General features: G+C 45.5%; 1 protein-coding gene across 2 annotated transcripts in view; it reads left to right on the plus strand.

Moving 5' to 3' along the window:
* AZIN1 (antizyme inhibitor 1) overlaps nt 1-27183 on the plus strand; it is a 565763-nt gene that overhangs the window by 234891 nt on the left and 303689 nt on the right. For both annotated transcript variants that reach the window (XM_085605134.1, XM_085605135.1), the window contains exon 7: nt 12060-12141. In XM_085605134.1, coding sequence (XP_085461260.1) covers nt 12060-12141 — 82 coding nt within the window. The remainder of the gene's footprint in view (nt 1-12059; nt 12142-27183) is intronic.

Raw genomic sequence — 27183 nt, forward strand, 5'->3', positions numbered from 1 at the left:
CGGCATTGGGTCCAGGCATCATCCTCGGCACAGGCGGCCACCCGCCCTTTTGCCCTTTTACCCCTTTTGAACAGTTGGTGCGCTCTTTTGATAACTCCAGGGGTCTAATTTCTCACACATACGAAGTCCTCCAACACTCAACGGGTCGCCCCACATGCTTACCAGTCGAGGTGGCAGTCAGACACATCCATTTCATCACGCCCACACATTGGAACCACTTGTGGCGCGACGTTGTGAAGGTTTTCTTTGCATTTTCCAGCGGGAAACCGCGTACATGGTCATGACACAATGGTATTCAACTCCCCGTAGGCTACACAAAATGTTTCCTACCTCTTCACCTCTCTGCTGGCGTTGCATGAGCGCCCCCGGGGACTTTCTTCACATCTGGTGGACTTGCCCACTCTTGCCATCTACTGGAAGGAGGTCCTTAGCCACATCAAACTGGTAATTGGCTACCCGTTGCCCAAAAACCCAACCACAGCAATTTTAGGCCTCAAGCCAGTGAACCTGCTTGCCATGTCCCGCGGAGATTGGCATCTAAGCCTCCATATGCTTGGCTCTGCCAAGCAAATCATAGCTCTTTACTGGAAGAAGGCTGAAATGCCTCCAATAAATGTCTGGTTCACTCGCCTGTGGCATACTATGGCAATGGAGTTGCTTACGGCACGTCTGTAACTTTGAGACACTAATTTCACCAAACTTTGGCAACTGTTGATAGATTACTTTTGCAAACTGGAACATGCTAGTCTCCAGCCCCTGAAGCTCCAGGCTTTACGGCTATTTCATGATGCCTTGTCCCCTCCGGATGCAGATAGCCTCTGGGGGAACCAATAGAGGTACCATCCGACACCTTCCTTCGGTGGGGCTCTCCCTGCAGGCTCTCATCGTACCACCCTCCCCCCTCCACTCAGGCAGCCTTGCCCTCCTCTTGAATTTCACCTGTGGCACTCACTGGCCTTGGAACTTGCAGCAACCTTGCTGTTTTAGCCTACGCTCTCCATATTGGGGGGGATGCTGACCATCACCCGCCTCAGCTCTTCACTGTCTCTTTGCTTTCCTCTTTTTCTTCTCATCTTCTTCTTCTTCTTCTTTCCCTTCTCAGTTTTCTATCAATTTTGATGGCTATATTGTTCTTATCCGAATTGTATTCTCAATAAACAGATTTGAAACAAAAGAAAGTACTGCAACTAAAGAACCTCGGACCGATAATCCACCTTCGGATCCGAAACAGAAGGAGATCGTTATCAACCCAGAAAATATTCATGTCAAACTTCCTGAGAAAAGGAAAATGGGCCTACCAGCAGACTACCACATTCCTCTAAAGAGAAAAATGTGGGCACTAACCCTTCTCCACCGTATATCCCACTTTCTTCACCCACTGATCCAAATTTACTAATTACACATTCCCCTACACCACCATCACCTGACCCACAAGATACAGGGGATGGGGATGGGGATGGCGATATGGATTATGTACCACAAGATGCACCATAGGATCCTGATCCATGGGATCATTATAATGTCTCTCAACCAGATAATGGCCCTGACCTATATCCATCTAGGCCTTTTCCCCCCAGATAACATTGGGTACATTGAGCTCCTTAATAGGGCCACACAATATCCTGGAGTAGAGCTTTATAAAGAAAGTTTAGAGGAGAATTTTTGGTTGGAGACTAAGTTCATCTCAAAGGGCTACACAAGCATTGCCAATGTTAAAGGCTATGCTCAAACACAGAGGTTCTTAAAAGACCCTGTAAGAGCTAGGATCATCACTCCCAGGGTGGAGAAAAAATTCAAAGCTGCACCTAATGATCCTGTGTTTAAAAGGTCAGTTACCCTTAGACTCTGGTCATTTCCGATGCTCGTAAGAGCTAACTCTCAAACAGGGTACGCCCCTCCTCTTGATAAGGAGTCCAAATTATTAGATGCTTCGGGAAAAAGGATAACCTCACAAGCGAGGTATGATGGAGATCATTATGACGAACTTGAAAAGCTCATTAAATTCCTATTGGATGAGCATAAGACTAAAGCCAGTGACCATATTCAAGAAGGTAAATTTTTAACTAATACCTCTATCAGGTGTGCGTTAGATCAGGCAGATACAGCAGCTCGGGCAGTAAACACTTGTGTACTACTCCGTAGACCTGATTGGCTAAGGATTTCAGGGTTTAAGCCTCAAGTACAAGCCTCTATTCTTAACCTTTTGATAAAGAACGTCTCTTTGGCCCAGCTGTCGAGGTATTACTAGAAAAGATGAAAAAAGATACCGAAGTTGCGAAGTACATGTGGGCCTTACAATCGCCTACTAATAGGGTTTCCTTTTGTTGCTCATTCTATAGGGGCGGCTCCAAAAATGTATGTACAGAGAATCCCTCCTCTTACAAGGGCAACAATCAGTCGCCCTCTTCAAGAGTTTATTTTAGAGGTAGTAATATAGAGGAAACAGCAAGGGAAGGGGCAGAGGTAATTCAACAGGCACCTCCCCTGCAAACAACAATTAATGACTCATTTCCCATACCCCCGATCATTTCATTCCTGTCAGGTGAAGTCTTTCACAATTTCTACCCATTTGGAATACGATTACATCAGACAAATGGGTTCTACACATTATCCAATCTGGTTATTGCCTGGAGCTTACAAGCACTCCACTGAATATTCCTCTAAGGTCACACCATGTCACAAGAACATCTCACCCTTCTAAAGCAAGAGGTTCTTTCTTTGCTGCTAAAGGGTGCAATAGAACCAGTCCCTTTACAATACCAAGGAACAGGAGTGTACTCCCTCTACTTCCTAATTCCCAAAAAGGACGGCTCTCTGAGGCCTATATTGGACCTCAGAACTAAATCTATACATTCAGTCAGACCATTTTCATATTGTAACACTCCAACAAGTGCTTCCTCTCCTTCAGCAAGGCGACTTTCTATCCACTCTGGATTTAAAGGACGCTTACTTTCATACTCCAATACTCACTGCGCACCGCATATACCTCTAGTTTGTGGTAGCAGGCCAACCTTATCAATTCAAACTCCTTCCCTTCGTAGTGACAACCGCTCCCAGGGTTTTCACAAAACGTTTGGCAGTAGTCGCAGCCCACCTGAGAAGACCTGTTCACATCTTCCCTTACTTAGACGACCGGCTCATAGAGGCCAGCTCGCACAAGAGCCGTCTACGCCACACACAAGACTGTGCAACTGCTTCACTGACTAGGATTTACAGAAAATCAGACCCAAGCCCATCTCCAACCATACATGTGAAGACTATCTAGGAGCTACTATAGACACACAAAAAGCTCTAGCATACCCAACTCCAGCCAGAATCAGAAATATTCAAAACCTGATGCCTCAGCACTCCTTACCAGCCTGACAGTGCATGCAATTATTGGGAATGATGGCGTCTTGCATTTTCATAGTTCCCTACGTAAGACTTCAGATGCACCCCCTACAGGACTGCTTAGCACATCAGTGGAACCAGGCTCGGTCAATTATCAGATTGTGTTAGACGGCCACATCCATCGCTCTCTGCAGTGGAGCACAACACACAACCTTTTGCTAGGGCGCCCTTCTGCGACCCGGTTACCCAGATCGTATTTACAGCAGACGCATCACTGATCGGTTGGGGAGCGCATCTTCAAACCCACACAATTCAAGGCATGTGGAACTTACAACAAAAACAGCTTCATATAAATCATCTATAACTGTTAGCGATTTTTGTGGCTTTGAAAGCATTTCAAGCTCAGCTAGTAGGCAAGACTGTGCTAATTCATACAGACAACATGACAGCCATGTACTACATTCAAAAGAAGGGGGGGAACCACACTCCCTCCAACTGTCCTACCTAGCCCAGGACATCTGGAGGAGGGCCATTCATCCCAAAATATATCTCCGAGCAGAACACCTCCCAGGAGTAGGCAATCAGATGGCAGATCTGCTTAGTCGTCAGACTCTGCAAATCCACGAATGGGAATTACACCCTCAAGTTCTCCTCCCATTCTTTCAAATATGGGGCTTCCCAGACATAGACCTGTTTGCCATGCATCTAAACGCAAAATGCCCAAACTTCGCTTCCAGGTATCCACACCCATTGTCCAAAGGCAATGCACTATGGATGAACTGGTCAGGGATATTTGCTTATGCTTTTCCGCCTCTCCCACACATTCCATCAGTGGTTCAGAAACTCAAACAACCATCGCAGACAGTAATCCTAGTTGCTCCTACATTGGCATATGAACCATGGTTCACAACTCTATTGGAACTCTAAGTAGTTCCTCATCAAAAACTGTCTTACACCCAATCTCCTCACACAGAGCCATGGATACATGAGACACCCAGACCCCGGTCAACTCGAACTGGCACCTGAAGTCCTAGAGTTTGGCTATCTTAATCTACTGCCAGACTGTATGAATATTATCAAGCAAGCTAGACGTCCTACCACAAAAGCCTGCAATGCAGCAAAGTGGAAGCGGTTTTTAATTTACTGTAATAACCACATCAACCCGCTTGATGCTTCTGTCCAAAACATTATATGCTGTTTGTTACATCTACAACGTTCCAATTTAGCATACACGCCCATACGTTTACAGCTAGCTGCTATACCTGCATACCTCCAAAATAGACCGCATCTATCTCTTTTTAGATTACTGGTCATTAAAGCGTTTATGGATGGACTCAAAAGTTATTCCCCGAGATGTCCACCTACCCTAGTGTGGAATCTCTACATTATTCTCACCATTCCACCCTTTGCACAGATATGAATTGCAATTTCTCACATGGAAAGTTGCTTTCCTAGTTGCGATCACATCACTCAGAGTGGGTGAACTTCAGGCATTAACTATAGATGAACCTTTTTTACAAATGCATCAAAACAAAGTAGTTCTTCGGACCAGTGCTAAATTCCTTCCTAAAGTTATTTCTGCTTTTCATATCAATCAATCTGTTGAGTTGCCTGTGTTCTTCCCTCAACCAGATTAAGTGGCAGAACGTGCACTACACAAATTAGATGTTAAGAGCATTGCTTTATTACATTGAAAGGACAAAACCTTTCTATAACACAAATCCGCTTTTTGCCGCTTTTGCTCCGCCACACAAAGGCAATCCTATATCAAAATCGGGTATTGCAAGGTGGATAGTCAAATGCATTCAAATAGTTCCCCCTGGACTGCACTCTACACGCAAACTGGGTGCTTCTATGGCATTCCTAGGGATTATACCAATAGATGATAAAAGCTGCGACATGGTCTACACCTCACACATTCACAAAACACTATTCTGTTGATGTGTTTGCAGCTCAGCAAGCTAGAGTGGGCCAAGCAGTTTTACTTACACTATTTTAGACCACTGCAACAGCTACAGGTTATCCACCGCTTTAAAAGATAACTGCTATGTAGTCTATGCAAAAGCATATGATCTACAGCTCATATGCCTCGAATGGAAAATGCTACTTAGTATGCATCTGTTCTTGGCATATAGAGCTGTAGTCGTATGCGCCCGCCTGCCTCCCCGGGTACCTATACCTTTTGCAATAACATCTTATTTAGATACATGCATTCATGGACCTCTCCTTACTACTCTTACTAACTCCATTATCACCCTCTGTGGGAAAACTAACAATTGAGTCGATGCCCATGTGCACTATCACCGAAAGGAGGAGACCCCTACCTTCTGACTGGAAAGAGTTCTTTGAAGAAAAACAAAGTGCAAACATCCTGACTCAACACTAGATGGCGATCTATGCGAAAGCATATGACTCTACAGCTCTATATGCCAAGAACAGATGCATACTGTGTAAGTAGCATTTTCCTTATTTAGAAATTATTTTATTAGCTCTTTATTAATTTTCTTCAGATCGCCCAAACCGGGCGGAATAGTTTTCGATAACAAGGAATTTGGCTTTGTGTTTGTTAGAATAGATGGCACATTCTCAAGTGTTATGGTGCCACAAGTGGAAACTGCATTGACACCAACACCAAATGATCTTTTGTCTATGATGCAAGGCAAAGCTTGATATACTTGTAGTCTAATACAACTGGAAATTCTGATTTCTCCACAAGGAGGCACTAGTAACCTGGGAACAATGGGGAGAGGAGGTGTTAAATGAACTGGGTCAAAATGTTTACTAACCTGTTGCTTACATTTACCCTTTTTGCGATGCTGATCTGCAATTTAATATGGAAACCAATGCACCATCGTCTTAATTTCCCCAGTATGCCCAAAGCAGTGCTGGTTCACAGACTTGCTTTTATCTTTGGAGCCTCACATCTTTGCTTTCATCGACATGTCTTGTGCATGCAGTGTTGTCTTGCATCACGACCCTGCCTTATGTAGCCTACTCCCTGATTCTGGAACACATGGAGTTTGCACATATAGATTTTCCAAAGGAATGTTAACAGGTCTTGACTGAGTCATTCACACTTGCAACTACAAAACAAAGTAAAATATTTTCTATGTGGATTAGCAACAAGCCCTGTGTTAAGTATTGTCACAGCAGCTTAACGTGCTACTTATCTGGATAACGCAAGTTTGAAGTAGAGTTTGAGTTAATCTTTCATCCATTTCACAGATTCAGAAAAAAGTACACTTCACTTCAAGTGATTGAAAATACCTATCGGGAATTCCTGTAACAGAGATTTCCTGTCCGTTCATCCCAAGGGTGCTAGGTGCGTTTCTGACAGCCAATGCATGTCGTAAAGGCTGGCATGGATTGACTGTCGGAAACACACATCGTAATCCTGACGGAGGAGCCGAGCCTGGCTCCGCCGCATGGGCGTCAGCAGGGGGGGGGGGGCAAGGAGGGGCGCTTGCCCCTCCTGGATTGCCCCTCCTTGCCCCCCCTTGCAGACGCCCATGCTTTTACAGACGCTGTTTGTCTGTAATTCTGGGCCCCCTGCTGGGAGCAGAGCTGTTCTCTGCCAGAGGCCTCAACTCCCTGACGCGGCGCCTCGCACTCCTCCTCGCAGCCCCTCCCGCCCATTGTCATTCTGTCTGTGGCTCATTATCACATACAGAATGACAATGGCCAGTTTGGGCTGCTAAGGCATACTTCCCACCCTGGAACCTCTATAGCCCTTAGCTTAAAACAGATGTATTCAAACGGTGGGGCGCGCCCCCCTGGGAGTCCATGGCTGCATTCCCAAGGGGGCGCGAATGCGTCTTCAACTAGTTATTTTTCACAGTGTGTGGAGCGCTTTGCTTGGGAGAACCTGATTTCAAGTTAGCAGACAGTGTCCCCCCCCCCCCCCCCCCCCCCCTTTAAACGGAATGGCAGTGTGTGTGTCCTTCAGTGCGCCCCCCAGTCAGGGGAGCCACAGCATTAAACAGTCCTAGAGTTGAGTGACACTTGGAGGCACCATCCCTCTGTATGCAAAATTGCCATCAGCCACTAAAGAACCCCCCCTTGCAAGGCCGCTTCTAAACGAAGCTGCCTTGCTAACAACCTGCTCTATGTCTAAGTGTGTGGCCGATCCAGCCGATCGTGACGAGGCTTGAAAGCTCGCACTCCTGCACTCACAATACTGGTGTTTGAGCGCCGAAACTCGGGCCATGAAGGAGGAGCAGCGCTATCTCCACTGCCGTCCTGCAACCTCGGAAGGCTGCATTACAATACCGCAGTCGAGCACCAGAGTCCCTGAGAAACACTGCCAATCTCATCTCCAAGGTACCGGGAGTGGTATGGGCCCAGAGGGTGATTGTGGCACGTTCAATACAGCTGAAGCCCTTGATTTTATGAGACGCAACACGAGCGGTCTTCACTGTATTGTGCAGCGCCTCATGTTCTGTGCTCTCTTCACCTGGATTGGAAAGGTGAGCAGTAGGGGATGTGAAAAAACAGTAGTGTGCACATGTGCGCTGTCCACGGGGGTTTCCCACCCTTCACACCACCAACTATGAAAGATAGATCAGTAAAAGGATGGATTGATGAGTGAAAGGGTGGATGATGGGCGAGTGAATGGGTGGATGGATGAGGGAAATGATGGATGGATTGATGAATTAATAAGTGAAAGGGTGAATGAATGAATGGATGGATGGGTGAAAGACTGGATGAATGAGTGGAAGGGTGGCTTTGGTGAAAAGGTAAATGGCTGGATGGATGAATGGGTGGATGAGTGGATGAGTGAGAGGATGGATTGGGTGAAAGGGTGGATGGTTGATGGATGGATAAGTGAAATGGTGGCTGGAGTGGTGAAAGGGTAAGTGGTTGGTTGGAGGAGTGGATGGATGGGTGGACGAGTGGATGGATGAGTGAAAAGATGGCTTGGGTGAAAGGGTAAATGGTTGGATGGGTGAGTGAGTGAATGGATGGATTGGTGGAAGAGTGGATGGATGAGTGAGAGGATGGATTGGGTGAAAGGGTGGATGGATGATGGATGGATTGGGTGAAAGGGTAAATGGATGAGTGAAATGATGGATGGACAAATAGACGTTGGATAGGTTTGCAAATGGTTGAAAAGGTTTGGATATGGATGGGAACACAGTTGGAAGAACAGAATGAATGGTGAAAGACTGAATGGTGGATGAAAACACTAATAGATAACAGAAAGTACATTTGAAATGGTAGCTGTCAGGGGTTTGATGGAAGGATGAATGACTAGTTCCCTGGACAATATACCCCTTCTCGGGAGGGTTATGATGACTTACTTTGCTTTCTTGGTGCCATAAGAGCTTTAGTTCAAAGTGGGAGGTATTTCAATTTTCTGGCTATTCCCTTGCCTATGTATTACTATTCTGTATTTGCTGTGTACTTATGTGTGGGATCCATACATCATACATACGACATTTTGAGTGACACCCAACTACTACTTGAATGTTACACTAGTAATTGTAAATGTTTGCATGCTTTGTTTTGGGTGTAAGGTTTTAGGGAGAGCCTCATAGTGCCATAAGCTGTACTTGAGATGTATATTGTGTTTGTAACAATAGGCAAGGTGTCAAAAATAAACTGTGATAGTGTATTGACAGTGCCTTCTTTAACAATAGCTGCAGGGAAAAGCACCTTTGTGACTTCCGTCAGCTAGTGCAACTCTCTGCGAAGCCCCCATAAGCAAAGTCAGATTCCATATTTTAACTTCCACTTGCTGAAACACCCATAAATGCGTTCCCTACAGTGGGTTCATCACAGCAATCCTCCCTTTAAATCACCTATGCTTGCCGCTTTACATCTCACAATGGCACTCAGGTAAGAGATGCTGGTAACAAAGTCTATCCGAGCAGATCTTCCTCAGCACTTCCAGGTGGTAACTTAAGGATTCAGGTTGGGTGTGTGTTTTAGGGTGCCAGGGAGTAATTTTAGGGTTCAGGGTGGGTTAGGGATTGGGGTGCCAGGGGGTCATTTTAGGGTTCTGGGTGGGTATGGGTTTTGGGGTGCCAGGGGGTAATTTTAGGGTTCCAGGTGGGTATGGGTGTTGGTGTGCCAGGGGGTAATTTTAGGGTGAAGTGTGGGTGTGGGTATGGGTTTTGGGGTGCCAGGGGATAATTTTGGGGTTCAGGGTGGGTATGGGTTTTGGGGTACCAGGAGGGTAATTTTAGGGTTCAGGGTGGGTATGGGTTTTGAGGGGCAGGGGTAATTTTAGGGTTCAGGGTGGGTATGGGTTTTGGGGTGCCAGGGGGATAATGTTGGGTTTCATGGGGGGTATGGGTTTTGGGGTACCAGGGGGTCATTTTACGGTCCTGGTGGGTATGGGTTTTGGTGTGCCAGGGGGTAATTTGAGGGTTCCTGGGGGGTATGGGTGTTGGTGTGCCGGGGGTAATTTTAAGGTTCAGTGTGGGTATGGGTTTTGGGGTACCAGGGGTGTAATTTTAGGGTTGTGTGGGTATGGGTTTTGGGATGCAAGTGGGGGACATTTTAGGGTTCAGGGCAGGTATGGGTTTTGGAGTGCCGGGGGGGGTAATTTTAGGGTTCAGGGTGGGTATGGGTTTTGGGGTGCAAGGGGGGGGACATTTTAGGGTTCAGGGCGGGTATGGGTTTTGGGGTGCCAGGGGGCCAATTTTAGGGATCAGGGAATGTATGAGTTTTAAGAGGCCAGGGGGTAATTTTAGGGTTCATGTGTGCTCTCATTTTTGCCCAGTTTCAAATGCAAAATTCACTACTTTTTTTTTCTCAGCTTGGCCTGAGCATTACCCGATCCTGATTGTCTGCCATTTTAGCCCCGCCCCTATTGATTAACATTAGCCACGCCCCTTCATTTGCCAGGTTAGCCCCCCCCCTGAAAAAATTTCTGCGGACGCCCATGCTCCGTCGTCATTGAAAAATTACTAGTCTGCTCCTGTTCCGAGGGGCTCACGAAGCCAGTCTGAACAGGAGTGGAATCCCCTTACGGTATTCCATCTGACTGCTTTAATCAAAGTGCAGCGGACAGAGAGAACTCAAGATGTCGGGCGGAGGCCTTCAGACCAACATCCAAATCGGGTCCTTGGTGTTATATTTTAACGCCTCACCACCTGCTGAAGTTGGGGTGGATTGCTTTGCTACAGTTTGAATGCAACAGTATCGTGGTCCAGGGACACCTAAGGTAAAAAAAAAAAATATTTTTGTTAATGTTCATCGGGAGTCATTCTGAACAAAAACACATCTGATTAAATGAGGGAGCTTGTTGTCTTGTCTGCTATTGTGTGAGCTGCGGATCCTGACAATTTGGGTTACCTCATTAGCTCACTGTGACTCATTTTTGTGTGGCCACCGTTGTGGTGTGAGGAGATCAGCAAAGAATTGCACATTGTGCTGCACGGATGACATTTGGGGTGTTATAACGAGTTGGGGACCATTCTGTGTCCCCACGAAGTATATGGCTATGTAGAGGGACAGGTACTGCCATGAAAAGGGCATTTATTCTGTTTCTGCTACTGCAATATCTTATGGTCTATTGTAAGGACAAATGAATGATACTGTATTCCCTATACCCCCAATTTTAGTACTTTCTGGATTTGTGAATACATCTCTGAATCTTGTTGTGCCAAAATAATAATGTAGAGGCACAGTTAAGGTAGCGGTGGAAATGTTCATTGACCTTTAGGGAACTTGAGGGGATTTGGATGGTCTTAAATTAGATTAAGATCTTGCCCTGACATCTGACAGTTATTCACAGTTTCAAATGTGTTTCTCTGGATTTTGGGCAACCTTGAAGATGGCATTGTGCCATTAAATACAGGTATCCAATGTAAGAGCCACAAATTGAAGAAAATTCATTAGCAATGACAGTAGGCTTGGCTGTAACAAAGTGCTTACTGCCCAATCATCTGATGGTGAAGCCAATGCCATTGGACCACCTTATTATTGCTCCCAGACTAGCAACGAATGCGCACCATTAGCACTTGACACTTTGGGTGCCTTGGACATCAGTCTAAGCCTTACCTAAGGAGGTGATGTGGAGTAGAACTGCTGAATACCATAAAGAACTCACTAACCAGTAGTAAATACATTTCTTTTTAATTTTGTTTAAATAAAAATAACTTTAATTTCCAGACATCTAAATTTAAAATGACAAGTGTACGCAATGAAAACCAGACCTCTCTAGCCCCTCAGGAACTAAGGATGTATGCCAGATCTCCGTGTTAAACAATAAAAAGCCCCTTACTGTGATGGTTGTTGCTGATTTCTCAGTATAAAACACAATCCTGTTGTATTTGACAGGAAATTCATGATGGAATACCTATTCCAATTCTAATTGTCTGAGTTGCACCTTACAAAGCCCCTTCCTATTGTATTTGACACGTGCGCAGTAATATTTTCTGTTACTTACGAACAACGAAACTGCTTTGTATGCAGACTAACTGCTGATAATAGAATGTCTGTATTTAGGATTATCAAAGAGGTAGACCCAAAGCCTTGCTCTGTGCTGATGTCAAGTTTTAAAAGGAGTCCTGTCAGACGCTAAAGCTGCTTTGAGCTAGATTAAAAAAAGAAAGCCTCTACCTTTTTTTATGATGGGGGTATGAAAGAGAATATCCATGATGAAGAGCTAGGAAGTAGTTTTGCGTTATGTCATACAATCGGAATTGTACTGATTACGTCCTTGTCCTTTGTGCATTTAATGAATGTTGCTTTCTAAATCTATCTTACTTTTTTTCCAGGTTTCATGTTTCAAGTACCTGTAAAGAACCACAAGCATACTTTCATGCTTTATCTGATGCTCGATGCGTCTTTGATATGGCTGTAAGTCACCCCCCCAATTACTTGTGGAAATACAATACTGATTTTGCTTAAATGTATTTTCCTGCTTAAAAAAAAACTTTAGAAGATCAGCTTTATAATTTTAATAATTGTTCATAGTGTATAATCTTCATGCTATAGAAAGAAGATGCATCTTTCTCTCACCTGTCATGGCCTTTTCCAGTGGGAGGTATAGGTTAGGCGGCTCAAAATTCATATAGTTTGTTGGTGCAAGGTAGATTGCTTGAGCCACAGTTCGCCCAGTTGGAAGGCCACTGCCACCATAATACATGGGAGGAAAAAAGAATGGGGTTCAGTAATGTTGGAGAGAAACTTTTTGACCAGGGGTAGCAATTTCCTCCATCCCCATAACCCCCATTCACCAGCATCACTTGACAACTTTCAGGGAAACCACCGTCCTGTGTAGTTTCGCACTCTGTCATTCTTCATCTTGTCACATTTTCACCTGTTCTCACATAAGCAACTCGACATACTTCACCATCAAGTTCAAGCAAGAACTACAATAATGCATTACTGTTAGATTCTACATGGGATGGGTCGTGTTGTCCTTCCCACTACATGTACATATGAAAAAGGCCTGTAGCCTTAAATTATAAGCTATAACCATCACCTGGTAGCCATATTTGATCATAGGCAGGGTGCTCTTTAGGTGTACTCCATTTCAGCAGAGCTAGACTCTGCTTCTGAAAGTGTGTAAACACATGGTGTTGATCTGTCCTTATAATAATCAACACCCTCTAATTGCCTAGGTTTTCTGGAAATCTGGAAGTAAACACTGAGGTTTCCAACCTGCATTGCAGCATCTGAGGGTCAAGGAAAGTGTATAAAAAGGAAGAATAAAAGGCCTTCATTGAAAGAGTCCAGAAGCTCCACTACCCATGATGCACTGCACTGGCAGTTACCTCATAGAGACAGTTTTTATGGCTCCTGTGAGTAGGATCTCAAAACAAAGTTTCACACCTCTATTTTTAACCGAATTCTGTTAGGAAAAACGTTGCTTTATCATCAGGACTCAGTCTTTAACATCAGTCTATCAAGTGCAATTTTCACGTGCGATATCTCTTCCCTTTTTGAGAAGTATCCCTCCTGTTGGAGGAAAGACTCTGATATCTAGGAAAATGTCAAAGGATTTACGGCATCTAAATAACGGGAATGATGTAGGGCATGAGAGCGGAAGAAAGGAAAAAGCAGAGGTTGGGAAAGTAATCTCTGCGCTTCCTCTGGAAGACTGTGTTAGAGGCATATGAGCTGCAGAATTCACACACTGTGCATAGATCGCCATCTGGTGTTGGGCTTGGATGCTTGCACCTTGTTGTCTTGGAAGAAGTCTTTTGTAGTCACGAGATAGGTGACTCCTCCCTTGGACGATAGTGCGCATGGGCATAGACTCCATCCTCATATTGTTTTTTCCTGCCATCTGGTTCGGATGTAACTTCAGCGCTCTGGTTCGGTACCGTGTTATCCAAACCTTTTCGACGCACAAACCATCTCAAACTCTACTGTATTGTTTTCGATCGCGTACTTTCGACGCGCTACTCAATACTCTATTCCGGTCGTCGACGCGGGCGGCTGGGCCCATCGACTCCATTCGGTCCTACGGCTAATGGAAAGGACTCCATTGAAAAAAGGCCCCCAGTGTGGAGCTAAATTCCCACACAGCGACCAACACAAGGTCTGCAACCTCTGTCTCTCGCCTGAGCACGAGGTGAAAAATTGCCAAGCCTGCGCCTCCTTCCGCTTCAAGAAGACTATCTGTGATCGCCGGGCCTGACAACACGTTATGGCGCAACAGGCTGCACCGGTGCCCGAAGACCTCTTCGATGAAGGGCCCCGATGTTTCGGAGGCAGAGGACTCCGACGACCACATCACTCCAGGTAAACGAGTGAGTACAAGTGCCCCTGCCCCGACCCTCCCGGAGAAAGAAGGCACCGGTCAAGTCTTTGCCTGCAGGCCCCAGTCGCGACAAAGCTTCAGAAGCCCCGCCCTCGGGCTCTGCTCTGAAGACCAAGGAAAAGCCTTTCAGCGGCTCGGGACCGAGCAAGCTGCATATTATATTGGTGCCCCACAGACACTGTCGGCATCGAAGCCAGAAGCTCATCCTACTCCCGCAAAAAAGCCATCGGCACCGGAGGAAAAGGCCTCGGATCCAAAACATTCGGAACCGAAAAAGATTTCCGACTCCACGCCGAAGGATCCAAAAAACCCTTCAAAGGCTCCAGAGCAGAAATCTAAACTCCCCTCGGAACCAAAAAAACGGCACCCAAAGGGATTACCGAAGGGGAAGAACTTTTTCGACCAGATCCCATCGATCCGAAACAAAACAGGCCATGTTAACGTTCCACACAAGAAGGGGAAGTTAGACACCCCACACATCCCTGCTGTGCCTATAAAGAAAAGGGACTGTGCCACTTCACCTTTAAGACCCTCTTCTCCTGTTCTTCCTACTAAGCCTTTCTCTCCTCCAAAGTCTCCCATACTTCCTCCATACTCACCCATGCTTCCTCCATACTCACCACCACAGGATGATTTAGGTGGTGAGGGACAGAACAATGACTCTTTCACGGACCCTGATGATGACAGACGTACACCAGGACCCATGGGATGACTATGATCACCCAGTAGATCCTCCAGAACTTCCTGATCCCGATGCATACCCAACAGAGCCATCTTCCCCCAGATGACAATATTGGCGTTAGGCAGCTCATTGATAGGGCTGCCCAGTACCATGGTGTTCAAATGCATTCGGACCCCACAGAGGAAGACTTTCTAATAGACACTTTTGCACAGTCACAAAAGAGTACAAACTTTACCCATGTTAAAAGGAGTCATTAAACATGCCCCAGAGATATTCAAAGACCCTGTAAGGGCTAGAATTCTGAATCCTAGAATTTAATAAAAAATATAAACCCGCCCCAAATGATCCCACCTACATCAAAGGTCAACTTCCCTTAGATTCTCTAGTAGTGACCAACGCCAGAAAGCGTGCCAACTCTCAGACCTCCGGTGATGCTCCACCTCCCGACAAAGAATCTAAATTATTAGACACTTCGGGCAAGCGAGTTGCTGCCCAGGCAGCTAATCACTGGAGGATAGCCAATGCGCAGACATTACTTGCCAGGTATGATAGGGCTCATTACGATGAGCTTGTATCCCTAAAACAGCATTTGCCTGAAGGCCAAAGCCAATGACTTGATTCAGGAGGGCAAATTAATAACATGCATCAATTAAGTGTGCCGTTGATGCAGCAGACACCGCGTCTAGATTCATCAACACTAGTGTTACTAAGAAGACATGCCTGGCTGCGCATTTCTGGTTTCAAACAGGAGGTACAAACAACTATCCTCAATCAGGAACAACTTTTTGGTCCAGCTGTAGATACAGCTTTAGAAAAAATTAAAAAGGACACAGACTGCTAAATCCATGGGAGCATTACAGTCTCCATCCACACGAGGTTCCCTGTGACGCTCCTTCTATAGAGGAGCATCTAAAAACTTCAGTACAGACACTGCTCCTTCCTCCTATAAAAACACCACACAAACACACAAACATCCCCCAACAAGGGATATTTTAGAGGCGGGTTCAGGGGAAATAACAAAGGAAGAGGCTGAGGTAATAACACTCACGCCTCTCCCACTAATAAACTGTGACTTTCCTCCACTCTCTCCAGACCATCCCACTCCGGTCGGAGGGAGACTTTCACAGTTCCTACCTGTCTGGAATTCCATCACTACATAAAGTGGGTAAGACAAATTATCCAGTATGGTTACTGCCTGGAACTTACTGCAACTCCCCCCCCCCCCCCCCCCCCCCCCCCAACATACCACCCAAGCAGCGTCTGATGGACACAGAACATCTAACACTCCTCAAACCGGAAGTTCTCTCATTGCTTCAAAAGCATGCCATAGAACCAGTCCCCATACAGCATGAAGGAGTAGGAGTATACTCCCTGTATTTCCTAATCCCCCAAAAAGGATGGTACTCTATGGCCAATACTGGACCTCAGACCTCTCAATCTCTCCATACAATCAAATCATTTTCACATGATCACTCTTCAACAGGTCCTTCCACTGCTTCAACAAGGCGACTTCCTTACCACACTAGATCTCAAGGACGCCTACTTCCATATTCCCGTACACCCTGCTCACAGGAAATACCTACAGTTCACAGTGGCCGGTCAACACTATCAGTTCAAAGTTCTCCCAGTCGGGGTGACCACAGTTAACAAAGTGCCTTGCGGTAGTAGCGCACTTGCGAAGGCAGCAAATCCATGTATTTCCATACCTGGACGACTGGCTGATAAAAGCCAAGTCATACAACCAGTGTGTTTACCACACTTCTCAAACCATTCAGCTGCTACACAACTTGGGGTTTACAGTAAACTATACCAAGTCGCACCTTCAGCCCTCCTACCTACATCAATATCTAGGAGCCACAATAGACATTTCCAAAGCCCTAGCATACCCAAATCCAGCCAGGATATCCAGTGTGCAAACCATCACCAAGTTTCAACCCCCAACACACACTTCCAGCACAAGTGTTTATGCAGCTCATAGGGATGATGGCCTCTTGCATTTTCATTGTACCTCACGCAAGACTTCAGATGCACAATTTACAGGAATGCTTAGCACGTCAGTGGAATCAGGCTCAAGGTCAACTTACAGATCTGGTGTTGTTGGACATCCGCACACATCGCTCTCTGCAGTGGTGGAACAAACAATTTTCCCAGAGGGCGGACGTTCCTAGAGCCAGTTCCACAGATACTGCGAACAGCAAACTCATCACTCACCGGCTGGGGAGCCTATCTCCTAAACCACACAATTCAGGGCAGGTGGACCACCCAACAAGCGCTCCATATCAATCAACTAGAATTACTGGCAATATTTCTAGCGTTAAAGTCAATCCAAACACATCTCTTCAGCAAAACTGTCCTAGTCCGCACAGACAATATGACAGCAATTTATTACATACAGAAACAATGAGGAACACTCTTTGCAATTGTCTCAACTAGCGCAAAGCATATGGAGATGGGCCATTCCACAAAACATGTATCTTCTGGCGGAACATCTGCCAGGAGTGAACAATCCGATTGCAGATCTGTTAAGTCGTCAGACTCGACACATACACGAATGGGAACTTCATCCGCAAGTTCTTCAACCCTTTTCCCAAATGTGGGGCCAACCAGACCTAGATCGCCACACACGCAAAATGCCCAACCTTCGCTGCCAGGTTCCCACACCCGTTGTCCAAGGGCAATGCGATATGGATGAACTGGTCATTTGTGCACGCTTTTTCGCCACGCCCGCTCATTCCGCTTGTAGTACGCAAGCTCAAACAATCTCTCAAGATCCTAGTTGCTCCCACATGGGCACGGCAACCATGGTTCACAACACTACTCAAACTCTCAGTAGTTCCACATCAACAACTACGTCTCTCCCCAAAGCTACTCCCGCAGAACCATGGACAGATAAGGCACCCAGATCCAGCACAACTGAATCTAGCGATCTGGCTCCTGAAATCCTAGAGTTCGGTTACCTCAACCTCCCACTCGACTTTATGAACATTATTAAAGAAGCCAGACGACCTACCACTAGAGCTTGCTATGCAGCTAGATGGAAAAGATTCGTCATTTACTGCAATAACAAAATTGACCCATTAGATGCTTCAATTCAAAACATCATTTGCTATTTGCTACATCTACAAAGATGCAATCTGGCATACTCATCTATAAGATTACATCTGGCTGCCCTTGCTGCCTACCTACAAAACAGACAACATTTGTCATTGTTTAGAGTACCTTCTATCAAAGCCTTTATGGAGGCCTTAAAAGGAGAATTCCACCCAGACTGCAACCCTCTCGTGTTTAACCTAAACATTGTTCTTACTAGACTCATGTGTCCCCCATCTGAGCCTTTATACAAATGGGAATTACAATTCCTTACATGGAAAGTAGCTTTCCTTGTCGCAATCACCTCTCAGGAGAGTAAGTGAGATCCAGGCTCTAACCATACAATAACCATTCTTACAAATATATCGTAACAAAGTGGTTCTTAGGACAAATCCAAAATTCCTTACCAATGTAATCTCTGCTTTCCATCCTAATCAGTACAGTTACCAGTGTTTTTCCAGAACCCTGATTCGGTAGTAGAAACAACACTTCACACGCTCGACGTCAAAAGAGCTTTACTTTATTACTTAGACAGGACTAAAGCCTTTAGAAAGACAAAACTGTTTGTAGCTTTCTCTCCACCTCATAAAGGCAACCCCATCTCCAAAGCTGGAATTGCCAGGTGGATAGTCAAATGCATCCAAATATGCTACCAAAAAGCAAAACACACATGTTCGAGGCATATGAGCTGCAGATCACACACTAAGGATAAGATCGCCATCTAGTGTTGGGCTCGGATGATTGCAGGTTGTTGTTGTCTTCGGAAGAAGTCTTTGGTCACGAGATAGGTGACTCCTCCTCTGGACAACAGTGCGCATGGGCATCCACTCCATCCTCAGATTGTTTTTTTTCTGCCATTGGGTTCGGATGAACTTTTTTCCGCTCCAGCAGAAAACTTCCAGCAATCAAAACAACTCTCAAAATTTAAAACTCCACGTCGAAATCCACATCGGACCGGATCCGGACGCGGCTGATGGAAAGGACACCCTTTAAAAAATGCCCCCAATGTGGAGCAAAGTTTCCTCATAGTGATCACCACGAGGTCTGTAATTTGTGCCTCTCACCAGACCACAACGAATCCAGCTGTCCAGCCTGCGCCGCATTCCGTTCGAAGAAAACTATCCGGGACCGAAGAGCTCGACGCCATATCATGGCCAAGCCGGTTCCGGAACTAGAAGACCTCTTTACACAGGATGTCCCTGACGACGACTCCGAAGACCTCCAGATCGTGTCCGAGGCAGACTATTCTGATCCGGGCAGCCTGCGAGTACCAGCTCCCCTACCCCAACCCCACTAAAAAAGACATTGGTCAAGACTGCCAGCTGGGCCCAGTCGCGATCCAAAATCCTCTTCAGAAGCCCCGCTCTCGGGCCCGGCTCCAAAGAAAAGTAAGCCTGCAGGTGGCTCGGGCTCGAGCAAACCTCATATTATTGTGCCTATAATACCTTCGGCACCGAAGCAGGTTCCGAGACCGAAATCTCCATCGGCTCCGAAACGTTCTTCGGCACCGAGGTCTCCACCGGCACCGAAAGGCTCGTCTGCACCGAAAGGTCCTTCGGCACCGAAAAATCCACCGGAACCGAAAAGTTCTTCGGCACCCAAAACATCCTCGGTGCCAAAACAAGTCCATAAAGAACACGTCGATCTCACAAAATCAAGATCGGAACCAAAAAAGTCGGCGTTAAAGCCGCCTTCGGACACTGAGGAACTTTATCGGCCAGACCCAAAGCAAAAACGGATTTACATAAATCCGAAAACTGGACATGTCACAGCGGTGCCCTACAAGAAAAGGAAGCTGGACACCACACCTCCTCCAGCTCCTCCAAAGGACTGTGCCACTTCACCCATACGTCCTTCCTCTACTACATTACCTCCTATCCCCTCCCCCCACCCCCACCGCCTTCACCTCTACCATCTCCTTCACACACCACCTCCACAGGATGATGATGATTTAGGGGGAGGGGGAGACCCAGATTTCTTTAATGATCCCACTGATCCTACTGATCCCTTTACACTCCCGGACACAGCACCAGTAGATGACTGGATTTACCCTATGCCTGATATGCCTGACCCCTCTCCATACCCCTCAAAACCCTCCCCTCCTGATGACCATTTAGGGTTTGGTCAGCTTATAAACAGAGCGGCACTGTTTCATGGCGTCCCCATGCACACCGACACACCTGAGGAAGATTTTCTCCTCGAAACCTTTGAACAGTCGCAAAAGACAGTTCACATTCTACCCATGATTAAGGGAGTGATAAAGCACGCCACTGAGGTTTTTAAAGACCCTGTTAGGGCCAGGGTTCTCAACCCCCGGATTGAAAAAAAAATACAGACCGGCGCCACAAGATCCTGCGTACATCAAGGCGCAACTCCCCTTAGACTCACTAGTCGTATCAAATGCCAGAAAACGGGTGAACTCCCAAACAACCGGAGACACGCCTCCCCCCAGACAAAGAGTCTAAACTCTTGGAGGCTTCCGGCAAAAGGGTTGCCGCACAAGCTGCTAACCACTGGCGTATTGCTAATACACAAGCCCTATTGGCTCGCTATGATAGGGCTCATTATGATCAACTAGAGGACCTTTTGCAACACCTGCCTGATCAATACAAATCAGAGGCCAATGACCTCATCCAAGAGGGTAAACTAATATCAAATGCCTCCATCAAATGTGCATTAGACGCAGCGGACACCGCCTCTAGGGTAGTCAACACAAGCGTATTGCTTAGACGCCACGCATGGCTACGCATTTCCGGCTTTAAGCCGGAAGTACAAACCACCATTCTTACTCAACCCTTTAATCAGAAGCAACTATTCGGACCCGCAGTAGACACTGCCTTAGAATAAAGGAAGAAAGATAAAGAGACTGCCAAATCAATGGGAGCATTGCAGTCTACTCAACCCAGAGGCTCCTTTCGTCGCTCCTTTTATAGAGGAGCTTCCAAAAATGTGGGAACAGACAACTCTTCCAAGGATTACGATCATTAATCACCAGCGTGAGGGACCTCCCTGTGAGCGAGCTGACGTGAGAGCGTGGACGCAGATCGTAGAGCGTCAGAGCAGGCGCCGGAGCACGGAGCACAGAGCCTGAGGAAGCTAAGGAGCCAGCGTGAAACAGTGATGCGGTGGTGAGTCGAGCTGATCAGCGGGAAGGGCGGAATTCTGAAGTGCGCCATTACTGAGAATACACTAACAAGTAGTGAGAAAGATGGAGGCTTGGTGTCTAAATCGATAAAGGACTTTGTGGGGAAGCACTTTAGAAAAACACTAACCCCAGGTAATAGTCAAGCTCAAACCATAGTCCAAAACCTTGAGACCAACAATGAGATGCCATGGGCTGAAGCAGAGGCAGAAGCAGGGGATTTCGTGGAGATTATGGATACCTCCTTTTCACAAAATGATTTAAGCCAAAGGATACCGCTTTTGGAACCAAGACTCTCATCCTCCCCACGCATTTTCCCTTCACCAAGAGCAGTGGATGTAGGCTTGGCAGGTTTGGGGCCCAGTGATGTGGGGGACTGTTCCAACCTGTTAAATTCTTCGGCAAGATCTATGTTGGACAAATGCCTGGATCAAGCCGGGTTCCAAAGCCCGAAACCTTTGGACTCCTTAAATTAAATACTACGGAATGGTACATTGGGTATGGACATTAAAACTTCATCTTCACCCTCGATGTTGGACATTATGCTAATGCTCCCAAAAATGCTGCAAGACTTGCTGGAGGTTTCGGTATTAAATAATACTCTGTTAAATAATCACGAACTACAGTTTAAAAAAATTATAGAAGAACTGCAGGGGATAAGGGGATTGATGCCTACAATGGTAAGAACTGTACAAGCTCCAGGGTTAGACGAGCAAAAGGAAGAGAAAGTAGAGCCAGCAGTGGAGGGTGGTTCTAAGAGTAATGTCTACATCTCTCGGTGGCCTATGTTGGTAAAGAGGCGGGGAGAGTTCTTGAGACATCAGACCATAAGGTACCCACGTAAAAGACCCTCTCATGTCCAGGGCAAGTTGAAGGCCCAAAAAAAAGAGAAGAGCAAAGAAATGCAGTCCAGGACAAACCTAAAAGAAAATGCCCAGCGGAAAAATCAGATGAGAGGAAAAAAGGGTAATTGGGCGACAACTAGACTTTGCAGGCGCGGTCACTGAAGTTGAAAGGGATAGGAAAAAAGAACCACCGTTAAACATGTATAACCCCTCGCTAAAAAAATCTTGTAACAAGCATGGAGGGAAGACACAAATAAGAAGTGTAGATGCCGGAGGTAGTAGAGCAGACGAATACACAGATGGGAAGAGGTGGCAGTGATCTAGAAACCCCAGACAAAAGCAATAGTAATAAAATGTGGATTTACTTTAAACACAATGAACAGGTAACCGGAGGGAAAAAACAAAAAGTTAGGCCCGCTGAATCGTTCCCATCTCTTATTTTCATTCGCAAAATGCCCATCCCTAAAAGAAATTGGGTCAAAGGATCTGTAACAGATAGGGTTCTGCTGTGATAATAATGGCGTAGAGTACACAAAGGTGCAAGTTTACTCTAGACTTGTTAAAGCGGTAATCCAGAATGCAGAGAAAGAAATCCTAAAAGAGGGGATAAGGATTATTTCAGAAGAAGTAGATGCAGGGAAACAGCGAAAGGGAGGCTTCCTGAGATTTCACGCGGGTCTGGGGATAAGGCAGGTGAGGTGGTCAACTGGGGGGTGGGGTGAGACGGCCAACATCACCATAGCTGTAGAAAACTCCAAACCCGGTAGGGAAGAGGAATGTAGGGATTGGGGCAGTAGTATCTGTTCATGGGGTTTGAATGAGTCAGGATGCCTCAGTGACATCGACTAGGTTACTGAGTTGCCGCATAGCCTGAAATTGATTTCATGGAACATAAACGGGCTGGGCGGAACATCAAAGGCGGATAGTTTAAACCAGCTCGCAAAGTGTGTTGATGTCATTTGCTTACAGGAGACTTGGCTATGCGGCAACACTCAGGTAGTAGAAGGGTTTGTTCATGTGTATAAACCAGCCAAGAAAAATACAAAATTTGGACGCCCATCAGGGGGATTTCTTCAACCAAGTTCGTAAAAGAGACAAAATTAATCAGTTCATTATGCAAATGGCTGTTGGTTTGTAATGTATGTTACAAAGGTATCGAAGGCAAGGACGTCCATCTCATCATCATAAATGTATATATTCAATGGGGGTCTCAAAAAGAATATGAGGGAGAATGAAGCCTCTTTAAAAAAGAGATAAATGATCTGACAGAAAAATATGGGAGGAATACTCTGGTGCTAATGGGCTATTTTAACCATAAATTAAATTTTAAAAAGCTAGATCATTGGTTTGAAGATATGATGAGTGCCTATAGTATTGGACCAGCAGTTTTTCCAATGTGTCTAGCCACCAGACAGGATGAAGCCCTTGGGATGTTCCTGTGTTCAAAGGGCTTAATATGTTTAAATGGCAGGAAGGATACAGATCGGCCAGCCTCCCAGACCTTTATAGTGGGAAATCAACAATGTCCAATAGACTATATTTTTACCCTGGCATGGAACTATGCATTGGTAAAAAAATTCCATGTAATTAAGCGCAGGGACAGCGATCACAATGCGTTATTCTGTGAAATTGTAGGCGAGTCATCAGGTAAATGTGAAAGGGTGCTTCCTCAAAATGTGGAATATCCTAAGCGTATGACCACAAAACTGACGGATGAGTATGTTGAGAAATTAGCTTGTTTCCAACAAAACTTATCGAAGGAAAGGATTGAAGGGAAGCAGGTAGCATGGTACGAGGCTGTAATAGCACAGGCGGTGCAGTGTATAAGGGTGTACCTGAAAGAGAAGAAACAGGGCAAGGTAAATACCAAAACCATCAAATGTAAGTCAAAGTGGTTTAATCTGGAATGTCAAAGCAAAAAAAGCGTGATACGGAAACTAGAGCGACGTCGGAGGACCAATTATGACCCTGGGAAAGTGGAATGGTTGTGCGGGTTGAAAAAAGAGTGTAGTTCCCTAATAAAGAGACAGAAAGGGATATTCAAAGAAGAATGTTGGGCAAACCTCTTACAGACAATTGAAAATAAAAATATAAAAGGGTTTTGGAGGCTGATACAGGAGGCTGCAGGTAGAACACCGGCTACTATGAGCAGTGTTGTGGAGGAGGCAGCATGGGGAAACTACTTAAGCAACCTTTACAATGCCAAAAGGACCCCGGAAATCGAGAATAATCGATCAACCTGGATAAGGGGAGTAGAAGGTTTAATACCAGACTTCTCTGTAGAGAAAGTAAAGGATACCATCAAAAAATTGAACTTATCACGTGCAGCCGGCCCAGACAACCTCCCTGCTATTTTAATTAAAACTCAGATGGACTGGTGGGCAGGTTTCTTTTCCCATATGTTTGTGGCAATTCTGGTATCAGGTAAATTTCCCAAGACCTGGAAAGGTGCCATAATTAGACCCTTGCACAAAAAAGGGGGAAAAAAGGACCCCAAGAACTATAGGTTAATTAACCTATTAGATATTGGGGTTAAGGTGTTTTCGAAAATAATCCTGGGCAAGTTGAAGGAATGGGTAGAGCAGCGGTCAATAGTTCCAATTGAGCAGGGTGGCTTTAAGGAGGGGCACTCAACTATTGATCACTGTTTTGCACTGTGGGCGGTGGCGAGGAATCAAATGGAGCAGCAGGGCAAATGGTTTTGCTGCTTCGTGGACTTTCGTGCAGCCTTTGACTTGGTGGATAGGGATTGTCTGTGGGAAGCATTGAGGCAGTATGAGGTGCCTGCTGATCTCTTGTTGGTAATTCAAGAACTGCATAGCCATAACTGGGCACGTGTAATCAAAGATACTTCTGGCGGGCTTACAAGGGAAATTCCTATAAACAATGGGTTGAGGCAAGGCTGTGTACTGGCCCCGTTACTCTTTGCCATATTTTTAGCAGACTTGCCCCTTCTCCTGGATACAGCTAGAGGTGCAAGCCCGAAAATAAATGGTAAGCATCGGTCCTGCCTGCTGTATGCGGATGACCTTGTAATAATGGACCAAACAGAGGTAGGGTTGCAGAGAAAGTTGAATGTATTTAATGAATACACCACTGCAAAGCGTCTTACAGTAAATATGGATAAAACAAAAATCTTGTGTTTTGGGAAGAAGAGTAAGAAGTTTAGCTGGTACTTGGGCCAAACCAAGTTAGATACTGTAAATGAATATAAATACCTCGGAATATGGTTTACAAGGTCTTTGAAATGGGATACCCATTTGGAAGCACAGAAACTAAAAGCGCATCTAGCGGTATGTGGGTTGAAAAGATTTGACTATAGCTATGGTGATATGTCACATAAACCTCTATTGACCGCCTTTAAAGCTATGGTTCCGCCACAATTCCAATATGGGGCAGAGGTTCTATGCATCGATGGGAAAAGCTCATGGGATAAAGAGGAGGGTAAATGCCTAAAATCCCTGCTGTCCCTTCCAGGGTCGGCGATGATTCAGGCAATTAGATTGGAATTGGACCAACCTTCATGGAATGTCCAGGTCCAGTCAAGCTTGCTTAGATTCTGGAACCGCCTGAGTCTGGGGGAAGTCACCAAGGTATCACAATGGTGTATGAAGGAAATTCAATCGAGTGAGTTAAAGTGGGCGAAGGCAACAAGAAGGAAACTCCTGACCATTTGTGATCTCCTGATGGTGGACATTGACCCTATAACACTCCAAATTAATGTGATAAAGAAAGTGCTTAAATTACAGGGTAAGGTATGCTCGAGGGCAATAGATCTAAAGTATCTGAAAGAAAAAGATTCTGTAAAGTTTATGAGCGCAGGATGGGAGAAAGACTCCAGTTTTCCATATATGGATTTGCTACCTAACCGTTGGTTAAGGAATGAAATCTTTAAGTTAAGAATAGGAACTAACCCCTCTATTTACAAATAACGGAATAAAAGCTGCCCTTTTACATCCAGATGGTAAATGTGTGTGTAAATTAGGAATGAAGTGTGATATTTTGCACCTTTTATTGGACTGTTATCTGTTTTTAAATCTACGTAAAGTGTTTCTTCGCCCGATATTTTTAAAATATTATGTCCATGAGCGCTCGCAAGCACATGATCTCTTAGTGGAAATGGAAAATCTTGACATTGCGATAGCCATTGGGAAATTTATGCATGGGGTTTATACATTTCTAAACTGAGTAGAGACCTATGAAAAGGCCAAAGTTTTTTTTTTTTTTTTTATTACAATGAATTTTGGTTTTAATTGTATAAATATAGTTTTACGATAGTAGAATTTTTATAGCAATTGGAAAGAACTTGTGTTATGTTGATTTTAGAGGATAAAATATGTATTGTGGTTTATAGATCAATTGGTCTAAATAAACTTTATTTTTTGATTGATAGTCGTATCAAATGCCAGAAAACGGGCGAACTCCCAAACAACCGGAGACATGCCGCCCCCAGACAGAGTCTAAACTCTTGGAGGCTTCCGGCAAAAGGGTTGCCGCACAAGCTGCCAATACACAAGCCCTATTGGCTCGCTATGATAGGGCTCATTATGATCAACTAGAGGACCTTTTGCAACACCTGCCTGATCAATACAAATCACAGGCCAATGACCTCATCCAAGAGGGTAAACTAATATCAAATGCCTCCATCAAATGTGCATTAGACGCAGCGGACACCGCCTCTAGGGCAGTCAACACAAGCGCATTGCTTAGACGCCACGCATGGCTATGCATTTCCGGCTTTAAGCCGGAAGTACAAACCACCATTCTTGTTCAACCCTTTAATCAGGAGCAACTATTCGGACCCGCAGTAGACACTGCCTTAGAAAAAAGGAAGAAAGATAATGAGACTGCCAAATCAATGGGAGCATTGCAGTCTACTCAACCCAGAGGCTCCTTTCGTCGCTCCTTTTATAGAGGAGCTTCCAAAAATGTGGGAACAGACAACTCTTCCACCTTCAAAACATCAGGTCAAACATCGCCTAACAGAGGATATTTTAGAGGAGGTTATCGAGGAAACCATACTAAAGGCCGAGGACGGGGCAACAACAACACCCGCACCTCTCCAGCCACTAAACAGTGACTTGCCACCACTCCCCCCAGACCATTCCACTCCGGTCGGGGGAAGACTTCAACAGTTCCTACCTGTCTGGAATTCCATCACAATAGACAGGTGGGTAAGACAAATTATCCAGTCTGGCTACTGCCTCAAACTCATAAACCCCCCCCCCCCCCCAAACATACCACCCAAGCACCGTCCCATGACGTCTCACCACCTCACGCTCCTCAAACAAGAAATTCAGTCTTTGCTTCAAAAACACGCAATAGAACCTGTTCCACTACAACATCAGGGAACAGGAGTATATTCCCTATA

The sequence above is a fragment of the Triturus cristatus genome, chromosome 5_1 (genome assembly GCF_964204655.1).
Source record: "Triturus cristatus chromosome 5_1, aTriCri1.1, whole genome shotgun sequence".
In the NCBI taxonomy this organism is placed as follows: domain Eukaryota; kingdom Metazoa; phylum Chordata; class Amphibia; order Caudata; family Salamandridae; genus Triturus; species Triturus cristatus.